The sequence below is a fragment of the Canis lupus genome, chromosome 13 (genome assembly GCF_011100685.1).
Source record: "Canis lupus familiaris isolate Mischka breed German Shepherd chromosome 13, alternate assembly UU_Cfam_GSD_1.0, whole genome shotgun sequence".
NCBI classification, from domain to species: Eukaryota; Metazoa; Chordata; class Mammalia; order Carnivora; family Canidae; genus Canis; species Canis lupus.
The window spans coordinates 20,719,245-20,731,631 of NC_049234.1; the positions used below are offsets into that span (position 1 = coordinate 20,719,245).

The 12,387-nt window shown below is 38.4% G+C and overlaps 1 protein-coding gene and 1 non-coding gene across 3 annotated transcripts in view; one reads left to right on the forward strand and one right to left on the reverse strand.

The window, feature by feature from the left end:
- Positions 1 to 1,559: 1,559 nt before the first annotated feature.
- HAS2 (hyaluronan synthase 2) overlaps positions 1,560 to 12,387 on the reverse strand; it is a 49,866-nt gene continuing 39,038 nt past the window's right edge. For both annotated transcript variants that reach the window (XM_038555426.1, XM_038555425.1), the window contains exons 5-6: positions 4,729 to 4,830; positions 1,560 to 3,237 (exon numbers count right to left, since the gene is read on the reverse strand). In XM_038555426.1, coding sequence (XP_038411354.1) covers positions 2,308 to 3,237; positions 4,729 to 4,830 — 1,032 coding nt within the window. In that variant the 3' untranslated portion in view covers positions 1,560 to 2,307. The remainder of the gene's footprint in view (positions 3,238 to 4,728; positions 4,831 to 12,387) is intronic.
- Positions 8,065 to 8,172, forward strand: LOC119865569. Its single transcript, XR_005369102.1, has one exon. It is a non-coding gene; the product is annotated as a U6 spliceosomal RNA (small nuclear RNA).

The following is a 12,387-nucleotide window of genomic DNA, read 5'->3' on the forward strand; positions in this document are numbered from 1 at the left end:
GTAATTTCGGTCTAAATTTGGGCTGCTTCCAAGGGAAGTAGAAGGTAAAGACATGTTCTATTAATTGGGTCTCTCTCTCTCTCTCTCTCTCTCTCTCTCTCGTTTTCCTGATTTCCAAACACCAATTTGGGGGATTTCTGCTTCATGATTAGTAACATTAAGCGACTTCTATTATCTTTGACCAAGCATGTTTGTCTGTTTTTTACATACCCCGTTCTTCAATCTATTCCACTACAATCAGGAAAACAAAGTTTTTGTTTCATTTGAAATTCCCCCTTCCCTTAGAAAAAAAGGCGATAGTCTTATCAAAAATATTTTATTTACAAAAAAATCAATTATACTATACATCCTATCCTGGAAATACATTGAATAATTGCTAAAATAAATACAGGCAATTAATTCAATCTTTTATAAGAATGAGAGAATTTGACATTTGAAAGTTATCAAAGCTTAACTTAGAACATAAATAGTTAAAAAGGCAAACTCAAGTTTCAGTTTCATTTATTGGCATGCTGTGTGTTTCGTTTCCCACAAACTCTCTGGTCAGTGAGTCTGGGTTGCAGAATGATCTGTACCTTTTTGTACATCGAAGATAGAATGTGCAGCTTTTTCTTGGGCAGGATAGATGGAGCATAGACATCTGCATGGAAAGGAAGCAGAATGGCAGAAGCACAAGGTTGAACACTTCTCCACATTCGCACTCCACTTCATCCCAACATTTTTTTAATGCAATGACCCGTGTATTTGATTGTTTCTAACACAGGTCTACACAGCACCAGCTACAAGGCAAGATGGTTCATGTCAAAAGCCAAACTGGATAACTGAGGCCCTTGAAGTAGTTAAATTAGCCAGGGTTAAGGTTACCAGGTTCATCAATTTTTTTTTTTATGTGCCAATTCTTGATACACGTATTAAACCTTGATATTATTTTGACTACGTAAACATATCTATGTAGGCCAATAGCAGGACAGAAGAAGCAATTATCTGTATAAATTCAGGAAAAAAAATCCTCCTTAGGAAGTAGAAGAGGAGCTTGAATGTGCCAGTTTTGTATCTATAGGCTTAACACTGACTAAAATGTATCCAACTCACCCCTGTAAACCTCATGTAAAGTGAACTGGCAAGCTGAAAAAAAAAAAAAAAAAGACAGGTAAATTATGTTCCATATGTAGACAGGATCTGGTAAATTCAGGCCACAGAACAAAATGATGAACTGTATTGTATTTATCCAAGTAACACAGATCATTTTTTCCACTCTCCAATTTACTCAGCCTGAGAAAACACTGCCAGAAATCTTCACATTTGTCCAGTGCCGGATGCTTAGTGTTTTCTCTCAAGGACTAGCATTCCCTTTTTTCGTTTAAATCTCATGAAAAATTGCACTTTTCTACCCCCGTGGCCTTGATTTTCAATGATTTCTTTTCTTTTTTCTTTTTTGTACACGTAAGTATGTATTTCTTACTCCCAAAGGTGACAGGTATTGGCCTTTTCTAAAGGTAAAGAAAAAAAATTAAAATATTGAAAGTTTTAAGTATTTTCCACGGAAATAAACTATTCCATTTTAAAAGGTAGAGAGAGAGAGAAACATTTTATTCTTTCTATCATGAACAACATCAGTCAACCAAGCTTCACATTTTGGGTAGGTTTTTTTTTTTTTTCAGTATGAATTTTTTCAGAACTTATTTTAATAATAATAAAAAAGAACAGGTGTATTTTGGCAGAGAAGTAAAATATAGAATATGCAAAATTTGTTTTAAAAATTGGCATACAAAATTTTAAAACACAGTACAATTATATAAAAATACAGCACAGCCAACGGCCTTTAAAATTTCCTTTGGCATCTCATTTGGTAGAGTTAAACAGAAAATCCTTTCTAAAAAAAAAAAAAAAAAAAACAAATTAGCTATCAACACAGTCCATAAGTTAGGTTGTATATGTTGAAAGAACTTTTCCTTGAGTTTCCAAAATCCTTTTCTTCCATGATAACCCACATAAAGCATGGCTAGTGAGGTATATAGGGCAAACACTGTTAGGCGGATGTACAGTAAGGAAAAAGTGCATAAACAAAGAATGCTTCCCACTTTCATAGAAATAACAGGTTAAATCTGAGTTTCTTCTCATGGATGTCTTGTTTTACTTTGGCAGAATCAAAATAAACCCATAGAAATGTCTTTGTTCAAGTCCCAGCAGCAGTGATATGTCTCCTTTGGTGGCATTATCTGATGCCACGATACTGTACAGTCCCGAGAGGAACTAAGGTTTTGTGTGTGTCTGCGTGCGTGACTGCAAACGTCAAACAACAGAAGATCATACATCGAGCACCATGTCATACTGTTGTCCCTTCTTCCTCCTGCCACACTTATTGATGAGAACCACATACAGCGTCAAAAGCATGACCCAATAGCATGCATAGAGCAACGTTCCAACAATGAGAACTGTCTGCTTGGATTCTGAGAATGGCTTTTTAGATTCCTTATAAATGGTGAAAATCACACCACCCAGGAGGATTGTAAACCAAACCGATACTGGAATGAGTCCTATGAAATTAACGACAATGGTTTTCCTTCCAGATGTGCCCCACCCAGCTTTGTTTATCGTGGCAATGGCAAACATTTTGGCAGGAAGTAAACTTGACATGTATAGCACTGAGTAGAGGGACATGAAGACCATGACAATATTTCCTCTAAGGCAGCTGGCAAAGGAGGATTTTATGAGACCTACTAACTGGACAGTTAACAAGAAGAGGAGGATGTTCCAAATTTTACCCCTGTAGAAGAGCTGGATCACTGTGGCAATGAGAAAGAAAGGGAAGAATCCAGTGATAACGGCCTCATAGGTCATCCACAAGTGATGTTTATGGAACCACATCGCATTGTACAGCCACTCTCGGAAGTAGGACTTGCTCCAGCGGGTCTGCTGGTTTAACCATCTGAGATACTCTATAGGCGTCTCCGTAAGGCACTTGGATCGAGCTGTGTATTTTGTTGCATAGCCCAGACTCAGCACTCGGTTCGTTAGATGCCGGTCGTCCCCAAAACTACATTGGCTGCCCATAAATTCCTGATTGTACCAGTCTTCCACAAATTCATGCAGCAAGGAGTTTCTGTACATTCCCAGAGGTCCACTAATGCACTGGACACACCCAAAATAAGACTGGCAGGCCCTTTCTATGTTAAAAGCCATCCAGTATCTCACACTGCTGAGGAAGGAGATCCAGGAATCATACTTGTTTAAAATCTGCAAGAAGGAAACAAACAAAAAAAAAAAGAATAAATAAAAGGGAAGCCTTCACTAATACCAACAAAATCGGTGCCATCGTGAGGTTACTACCTAGAGCGATGTTTGTTGTTTGATCCTCCTAGGTTAGTTAGCCGTCCTTCTTTTTGACATGGTTATATTTTGTTTTCTCTGATTCTGTGTTCCGAGATTAATCTGATAAATTGTGTGCATGCGTTTAGTTTTTGATGAGCAATACTTTCTCTACTTCGTGACTCTGTCCTCGTTTTTGTTGGGCTTTTTAAAATTTTTCTTGTTGTTATGCTATAATAGTCAGCATTTTTTTTTAGGCATTACTTCTCAGATCCTAAATTCTCCCACTCTCTCCTACCATGTAAGATCTGAAAGGTTTTTAAGTCTTAATCTCTCCTGTTCTGGTTAATTTCCAGCTCATTCAATTCTATCAATTTTCTTCCTCTTTCTTTCCCTCTTTTATGCAATGCCAGTGATAAACTGTTTGTTCTGGCCTCTCCCCAAAACTTAAATCCTGAAATCATGCTTTATGTAAAGGCTACTGAAACTTATCAGCTTTTTCTTGGCAAGATTTCTAAATTCTTTCCTCCATCTCGATTTTGCTCGGTTCTCATCTGGATTTCGCATGCTTCCTCTTTTACCACCAACCAGGCTGTTTCTTTGTCTTTTCCAGGCATTGTCTTTGCCATTTTATACGTACACCATGCATGTATAAAATGGGTTATACAGCAATGCAATACCTAATTTTTAAACTCCGGTTTCCATGTGCCTCTCACCTTTTGCTAAAATCACATTTGCAAAGCACTCATTTTAATCTTCACATATTTTCAGGTATTCACATATATATTCATTTCCCATCCCACAGATTCCAAGTTGCCTTCGTTAATATTTGCTTCATTGTTTCTCCATTTATAGCCAATAATGGGAAATCAATAGTAATTAGTGAGAAATAAATCATAATCAGAAAACCGACTTGCTAATTGTTCCTTTGCCTTTCTTACCAGTATAAATATGAGTTGCTACTTCTCTTTTCCTCTTTTGTAACCTAATTTGGATTTTTAATCAACTACATATTGACCAGCTTTTAAATACCTAGGTATAAAACACAGCATCCATCTCTGCCCTTCTTCCATTCTTTTTTTACCTTCTCAACTAAATGAACTCCAATATCAAGATTTTACCAGAACATTAAGTTATGGTTCAAGAAGATATGATAGAAATCATTACACATTTAAATTAATTGTGTATAACTTATCAGCCAAAACAGACAAGAATTATATCCCAGGGTTAAGCAAAAAAATCCTTTTTTTTTTTTTCAATTTAGAAAAGAGGAAATAAAGTGGGTCCAAGGCACATACTAACATGTCACTAGCACCAAAAGCAACATCTGATAGTGTTTTGTGTATAATAAATATATGTTCAATGAATCAAAGAGTATAATGAAAAGTAAGTCATGCAGAAAGTGAAGCTGATCTGCACCTGGACATCTCCCCCGACACCTCCAACCATGGGGTCTTCTTCTAAAACTTTCACCATCTCCACAGATGAGGCAGGGTCAAGCATGGTGTCTGAATCACAAACCTGCAAAGAAGTAGCAATGAGTTAAAGAAAAGGAAGAAGCACAAGTGTGGTCAATGCAGTCAACATTGAGCATCCATATTATGCCTTCAGCTTTATTGTCACAGGGCCTCAATAAGCCAGTATTGCAGGGATGACGGTTTGTTCTGTCATGACCAATACAAAGAGCAAGCTTGATATCGAAGGAAATGGCATAGCTAGATAGACCAGCTGAAGTGATGTGCTAGGTGTGTCTTACAGGCTAACCAGTTCGTCTTGGTTTACCATGGATGTTCCTTATCTTGGCAATGAAAAGTCTTATGTCCCAGGTAACACACTAGTTTTCCAGGACTTAGGAAACACATTAGGTTGGTCACCACGGAGATCTTTTATTGTTGTTACTGTTGCCTTAAATAAGCCCTCTAGGCAGCTTATCCCTCAGGTCTGAATGAGGGTCAGAAAATTCTATTGAAAGGGAGGCATGTTTAACAACAAATTTCCTCCCCTATTTTATTTATTTACTTTTTAAAGATTTTATTTATTTGTGTATTTATTCATGAGAGACACACAGAGAGAGGCAAAGACACCGGCAGAGGGAGAAACAGGCTTCCTGTGGGGAGCCTGATGTGGGATGTGGGACTTGGTCCCAAGACCCCGGTATCAAGACCTGAGCCAAAGGCAGATGTTCAACCGCTGAGCCACCGAGGTGCCCTCCCTCTCCTATTTTAATATGGTGACTAAAAGGCAGAAGAGTAATTCCCCTACATCTGTTGTATACTTTTGAAGCAAGATGTCCATATGAGCTGGACTTAGCAGTTGACAGAGCAACGAGAAGGGAACTAGCTTGATCTGCAGACCACCTTCCTATTCTAAACCATTAAGTACTCAACTAGCCTTCTGTACATAAAAACAAATGTAAATTATCATAAGCCATTCTAGAAATGCCATTAGTTGTTCTTGAAGACAATCTTTATATAGGTCTAAAAAAGTAATTCTGAAACCAAACCAAACTACAATTTCAAGAAAATTATTGGGATTAATCTCTACCAGTGAACCTCTGACAGACAGTTCTGTTGGAGGTCCAAGGGGGCAGGGTTATAATTACTTTTCTTTCCAGCCTGATTTCTGAGCCAGTTGGAAAATGAAACAGAAGAATAAAAGAGAGGAGAAACCAAAAGATCACATGTCTAATCCTAAAGCTAATACAGAGAACAGAGCTTATACCTGTGGAATAGCAGGTGTCATAATTATGTTCCCAGTATTAGACAGACTTATAAAGTCCAAATAGCATCTGAGTGGGGTCGGCCTCCTCCTACAGGTAAAGTGCATTCCCTTCTAAAGGTATAGCAGGTGCTGGCTTCTTGGTGGTAATCCACACCCAGAAGAAAGGGGGAAGGAGGAGCCAGCTACCCCTTCTCCCATCCTCAGCTATCAGATTAAATCACTTGTCCTAGGAAGGAAAGAGTGAGGAAGGCTACTACCTTTCCCTCCAGGTGGGTTATACCTGGGGACAGAGCTTCTTCCACGTGATCAAAGAAAATCAGAAGGAGGAAAAGTGCTCCCATCTCTCTATCTCTGATTAATACCAGTTAGACATAGTCCCCATATTCTTTTCTGGGGACTGCAGCAAAGCCTAGTAGATAAAAATTAATGAGAGTTGACCTGTAATGAACCAGTTTCACACCCCCATCCAAACAACATAGAACATAATTGAGATGGGAGAGTTATCAGCAATTCCCAATATTTTGCCATCTATTCTGACCACTGGATGGATTTAATCAAGATTAAGCCTATTTATTTATATCAAAAGTAATTATCTTTATAGTTCTCCATACTACTTTATTAAAATAGTAGGGATCTGGGACAGCTGGGTGGCTCAGTGGTCGAGTGTCTACCTGTGGCTCAGGTCACGAACCTAGGGTCCTGGATCATAAGTCCTATATCAGGTTCCCCACAGGGAACCTGCCTCTGCCTCTGCCTGTGTCTCTGCCTCGGTGTGTGAGACACTCATGAATAAATAAATATTTAAAAATAAAATAAAATAGTAGAGATCTGATATACCAGTTTTGAATGAAAAACAAAAACAAAAACCTAGTAACTTGTAAAAGCATAAACTAAGTTGAAAGGGTCTCTCTCTCTCTCTCTCTCTCTCTCTCCATATATATATATATATATATATATATATATATATATATATATAAATAGCATGAGTCTCTCACATAATTAGTTAAGGAATTTCAACATTTTTAAAAACGTGTCTGCATGGGCAGCCCGGATGGCTCAGCTGTTTAGTGCCGCCTTCAGCCCAGGGCCTGATCCTGGAGACCTGGGATCGAGTCCCACATCAGGCTCCCTGCATGGAGCCTGCTTCTCCCTCTGCCTGTGTCTTTGCCTCTCTCTCTCTCTCTCTCCCTCTCTCTGTCTTTCATGAATTAAAAAAAAAAAAAAAAGTGTCTGCCTCTGTTTTACTAACAGCTATATTTTTCTGAAACAAACATGGATTAATATATATTTTTGAAAACATTAATGAATAATGTTGGTGAAAACAATTTAAATGCATTATTGAAGCTTGTAAATTAAGAAGGATGTAGGGTATTCAGTTATAACCACTTATTTTGTTTTATTTCATTTCTTAGCATTCTATTTTGGTCCAGCATGAGCTCACTTATTTAGGCAACAGCAAGGCATTGGTTTTTCACTGTAGAAAGCAGGATTTTACTAATACTTGGGTTCATATGCAAGCCTCAGAAGCCTCAACAAATTTCTCCCAAAGTGACCTTTTACCTCCCTTGTGTCTTGCAAGGGAGAAGGGTGTCTTTGGATGGCTTGTCTTTGGATGGCTGCAAACCTGTTCGGCCTCTAAGGAGGGTAGAAGGGTGAAGGCAAGAGTTCAGCCCACCTTTAGAATCCAGGATCCCAAGCTTATGGCCACACCCACCTCTATTGACTCAGGCTGGGACAGGTAAAGCCGGAGAGCTAAAATAAGACTAAAAATAACAGGAAGGGGGCAATCTAGAATTAATGTTCAAGTAACCCCGCCTTGTGAGCACAGGCAAGCCAAGGGAACTGCCCTGTTGAAATGACTAAACTTCTGAGGCTCTGAATATTTAAATTGGTCCTGTCCCTCCCAGTTTCCAACAGCAAAGCGCCAGCAGTTCTGAGAGAGACTGTTCTCCTGGTGGGTTTAAGTGTCAGAAGGGAAAGCTCCCAGATCCCTGCTACAGCAGGATCACAGAGCTTTAAAGAAGTACAATTTCTGTGACTCGCTTCAGCAGCACATATACCCAACTGAGAACAATATAGAGAAGGTTAACATGGTCCCTGAGTATGGACAACGTGCAAAGTTGTGAAGTATTCCATATTTTAAAAAGAGAAGAAAGAAGATAAATAAGTTCGATGTCTGGATTTCTGGATGCACTTTGGTGACGAAATGCCAGCTAGAAAGCCATCATCGGTGACAATCAGCATGTATGCCCATGGACCTAATGGTATGTGTTTATGAGTATCTAAAGAGTGTGACTTTAGCTCCTCTGAAAATCAAGATAGTGCGAACAGGATTTCTAGTTGTCTCCCCACCAGTTAATAACAAGTATGTAATTCCATAAATGTTGGCTATTTAGCTCTAGGCTAGAAACTGGGGGGGGGGGGGGGACACAGCCAGTGGACACAGAGTTTGACCTCACCTAAGGACAAAATACAGGCTGTGATTAGCACCCAGGAAACAATTAGAAAGCAAATCTCTCCACACTGAATATCTCACTGTCATTTGTCTAAACCACATGATCACTAGTCATAAGATTTCTCACTAGGAGATATGGAAATGAAGCAAAGTCATCAAGTTTTCACTAAAATGAGTGGAAAATGTCAAGACAGAATGACATTTTGGGGAGGAACCAGCCACCTCAGTCTTAACCACAGAATCATCAACTGAAGTGCCTATGACTACCACTCCTCCTTCTTCCTCCTTCTCTGCAGTCAAGAGGTTAATAGCCTTTCCTTCCCTCCCTATTTAAAACAACGGTTGACAAAATAAGGTCTTCAGGCCAAGTCTAGCCTGCCACCTGTTTTGATACAGTCTGTGGGCTTAAAAAAAAAATGGTTTTTATCTTTAAAAATAATGTAAAAATTCATTAAAAAATACTATTTTGTTGCACATGGAAATTATATGAAACTCAAATTTCAGTATCCATAAATAAAGTTGTATTGGAGCTCAAGCATATTCATTCATTGTCACATCAGCTATGGCTGCTTTCACACTAAAACAGCAAAGTGGAATAGTTGTAATGGAGACCATATGGCCTGCAAAGCCTAATAGTTACTATCAGGCCTTTTACAAGCAAAGTTTGCCAACCCTGAGACTAAAATAATTGGTTGCAGGGGGAGGGTTCTCTTTCATTAAAAAAAAAAAAAAAAAAAAAGGTTGAGATTAAATGTATTCTAAACCCAATTTTAATTCTAGTGGATTTTTAAAAAACATTGCCTCCATCGTCATGTGTTATAAAGAACAGTAAATGCATAGAAGGTGTAAAGTACATCATTAGGTAAAGCAGATTTTTTTTCTTTGGCCAACATTGGCTTATTATAAGGGCAAATGGCCCCAGATTAAGTCCTGGGTCCTGGGATCCCTGGGTGGCGCAGCGGTTTGGCGCCTGCCTTTGGCCCAGGGCGCGATCCTGGAGACCCGGGATCGAATCCCACGTCGGGCTCCCGGTGCATGGAGCCTGCTTCTCCCTCTGCCTGTGTCTCTGCCTCTCTCACTCTCTGTGACTATCATAAATAAATAAAAATAAAAAAAATCATTTAAGTCCTGGGTCCTGTATCTGACTACTTCTGTGACCTTTAACAAGCCATTGACCATCATCATGGTCCTGGAGTGAGACACTGCACATCAAAGTACCTTGTAAAGTACAAAGGACTGTAGAGAGGTACACCATTAATATAAGGTAATAATTCTTACCTTTTTATACTCACTAAGTAACCCTAACCTAAGGGATCATGACAATTCTTACCACAAATAGATGGCTTAGTAGAGAATCTCTAAAATGACCATGGGAATTGATTACATATCAAGGTACTTTTATCCCAATAAACAAATTCAAATGTGTCTGCAACTATAATTCAGTTACAAACTATTAGTTTAGTGATGCCTGGGTGGCTCAGCGGTTGAGCATCTGCTTTCAGCTCAGGTTGTGATCGTGGAGTCTCAGGATCGAGTCCCGCATTGGGCTCCCTACATGGAGCCTGCTTCTCCCTTTGCCTGTGTCTCTGCCTCTCTCTGTGTGTCTCTCATGAATAAATAAATATTTTTAAAAACTATTAGTTTATAGTCTATTATATAAGTTAATTGACTATAAATTCATTCCAACTTATCTCACTGATCTTAAAGTGAATCTACCTCACTACAATTTAAACAAAAATCTCCTTTAGAAATATTCCTACCTCTTCTACAAAACACAGTTCAAATCTAAGACCGAAGTCTAAAATCTCAAGTCTCCGGGTTTTACTTTTTTTTAAATGTTTCACTTTTCAAAACGTGTTTCCTTTTGAAACTGCCTGGTGGATCTCCCCACCCCCACCTCCAGCCCCATACCACTTCAAAGGGCATTGAGAGCTATACAGATTAAGAGAAAATCTTAATTACTCTGGCTGCCTTCAATGAGGAAACAGGTTGAAAATAAATCAGGACCCCTTCTGCTGCTACTGTCTTTATCCCTTGCCTGCTTACAAGACTTGAACCTTCATCTTAACCTTGACCCAGTGAAACTATTTTTTTCTATAGTGTGTGGAATGTACACTTGGTCGTGACCTTGCTACCAGCCTTCTTGACACAGCTTTACCATGAAGTAAATGGAGTCTCCCTCATCCCTCCTTTCCCTGGAGACATTTCTCTAGTGAAAAGGGATAGGCCAGACCAACAATAACAAAAATCACAAATAGTTATTTACTAGCAAACACAAGATCGTGCCAGTCTCCTTGAATTCTTACAGTATAATACCAGAGGAAACACTCTGCTGTGGAAGAGAAAGCACTATGCAAATATTGGAACCAAACAGATCTGTCCCAATCCGCCATTCACCAAGTTTATCTAAACCTGGACTAGCTTCTTGACTTTAGTGTCCTCACATCATCTTCCTAAGCCTCTACCACTCAGATGAAAAATGTGGTTAATCATATCCACCTAAAGTTTGTTGTATTGGTAAGTTAATTCGATAATGCATGTAAAGCACTTAAGAATGGCTAGCTCATAGTAAATGCTCAATAAAAGGAAGACATAAAGTGGTAAACCTAAACCAGAAGTGACAAACCAAAAACAGAGGCCCCAACTAAGGACACTAATCCAATGAGAAGTGGATTACTTTTTTACTATCACTTTTTACTATCACTATAAATAAGTGATGGCTCACTGAGAGAGCAAGAAGCCAGTGCCTACACCATACCCAATAAGCTGAAGTTAAGCAAACTGAATTCTGAGCAGGCAATGTAAAATCCTTAGATTGGGTTGTTTACAAGAGAAAAGAAATTAAAAAAAAAATAGAGAGTAGTTTGCTGCTAATGAGTATTCATTTATAGCCTTGAATGTACTCTTGGGGTGTAAAGTGTGAAAGTTGCTCCTATAGCAAAGGGTAGATCCTGGGTTTAAAACTTACAAAAGTATTTGTTGTATTTTTTTTTAAGATTTATTTATTCATGAAAGAGAGAGAGAGAGAGAGGCAGAGATAAGGTAGAAGGGAGAAGCAGGCTCCATGCAGGGAGTTCAATGTGGGACTTGATCCCAGGACTCCAGGATCATGCCTTGAGCCAAAGGCAGATGCCCAACCACTGAGCCACCCAGGCGTCCCATGTTTGTTGTATCTTGACTTCGTATCTCATTGCCATTGTATCTGCTGAATGTGATACTATTTAAAATAGGAACATACTCTTTGGTTTTATAAGTACATAAACATACAGGGCAGAATTTTACTTTTTAAATCTGGACTTGAAGACTCAATTATCTGCTAAAAATGAATCCATAATTTGGATGGGACCATAAACATGCAGAAGATGGTGGAAACTAAAGTTAGAATGGAAAATAACCTTCACAAAAACAGAATATCACACACAATTTAAAATTTCTCATATAACCAACAAGGTCACTCAAAAGTTCATGGTACACAATAATTAACTTTATTATAGCAAACCTCTAGGACTTTATCAACATTGCATGATGCTTTCAATTTTTAAAAATCTTGATTTTTCTATTTATTTGTATTCTAGATAAACGGAATTTGCAAATGCAGCTAAATTTACCAGCCTCAGATTAAAGTGGCAAATACAAGAATCATAAAATCTAAGACTTATAGAGCTAAAAAGACTCTTTGAAATTAGTTAGTAAAACCATTCCAGAAAAAAATACTCTCCAAGAAAGAGAAAGGTAATCTTTCTTTTGTAAGAGGGAAGAATGAGGAAGACCATCTTTTCTTACATCAATTAAGTTTATGGCAAGGGATTCTAAATCTAGCCAATGAACATCTAAGACAATCATAGACATCTAAGCAATTTGGCCCTTCTCTGTTGCTTTTTAAAAAAAGAATTAGGAAGATA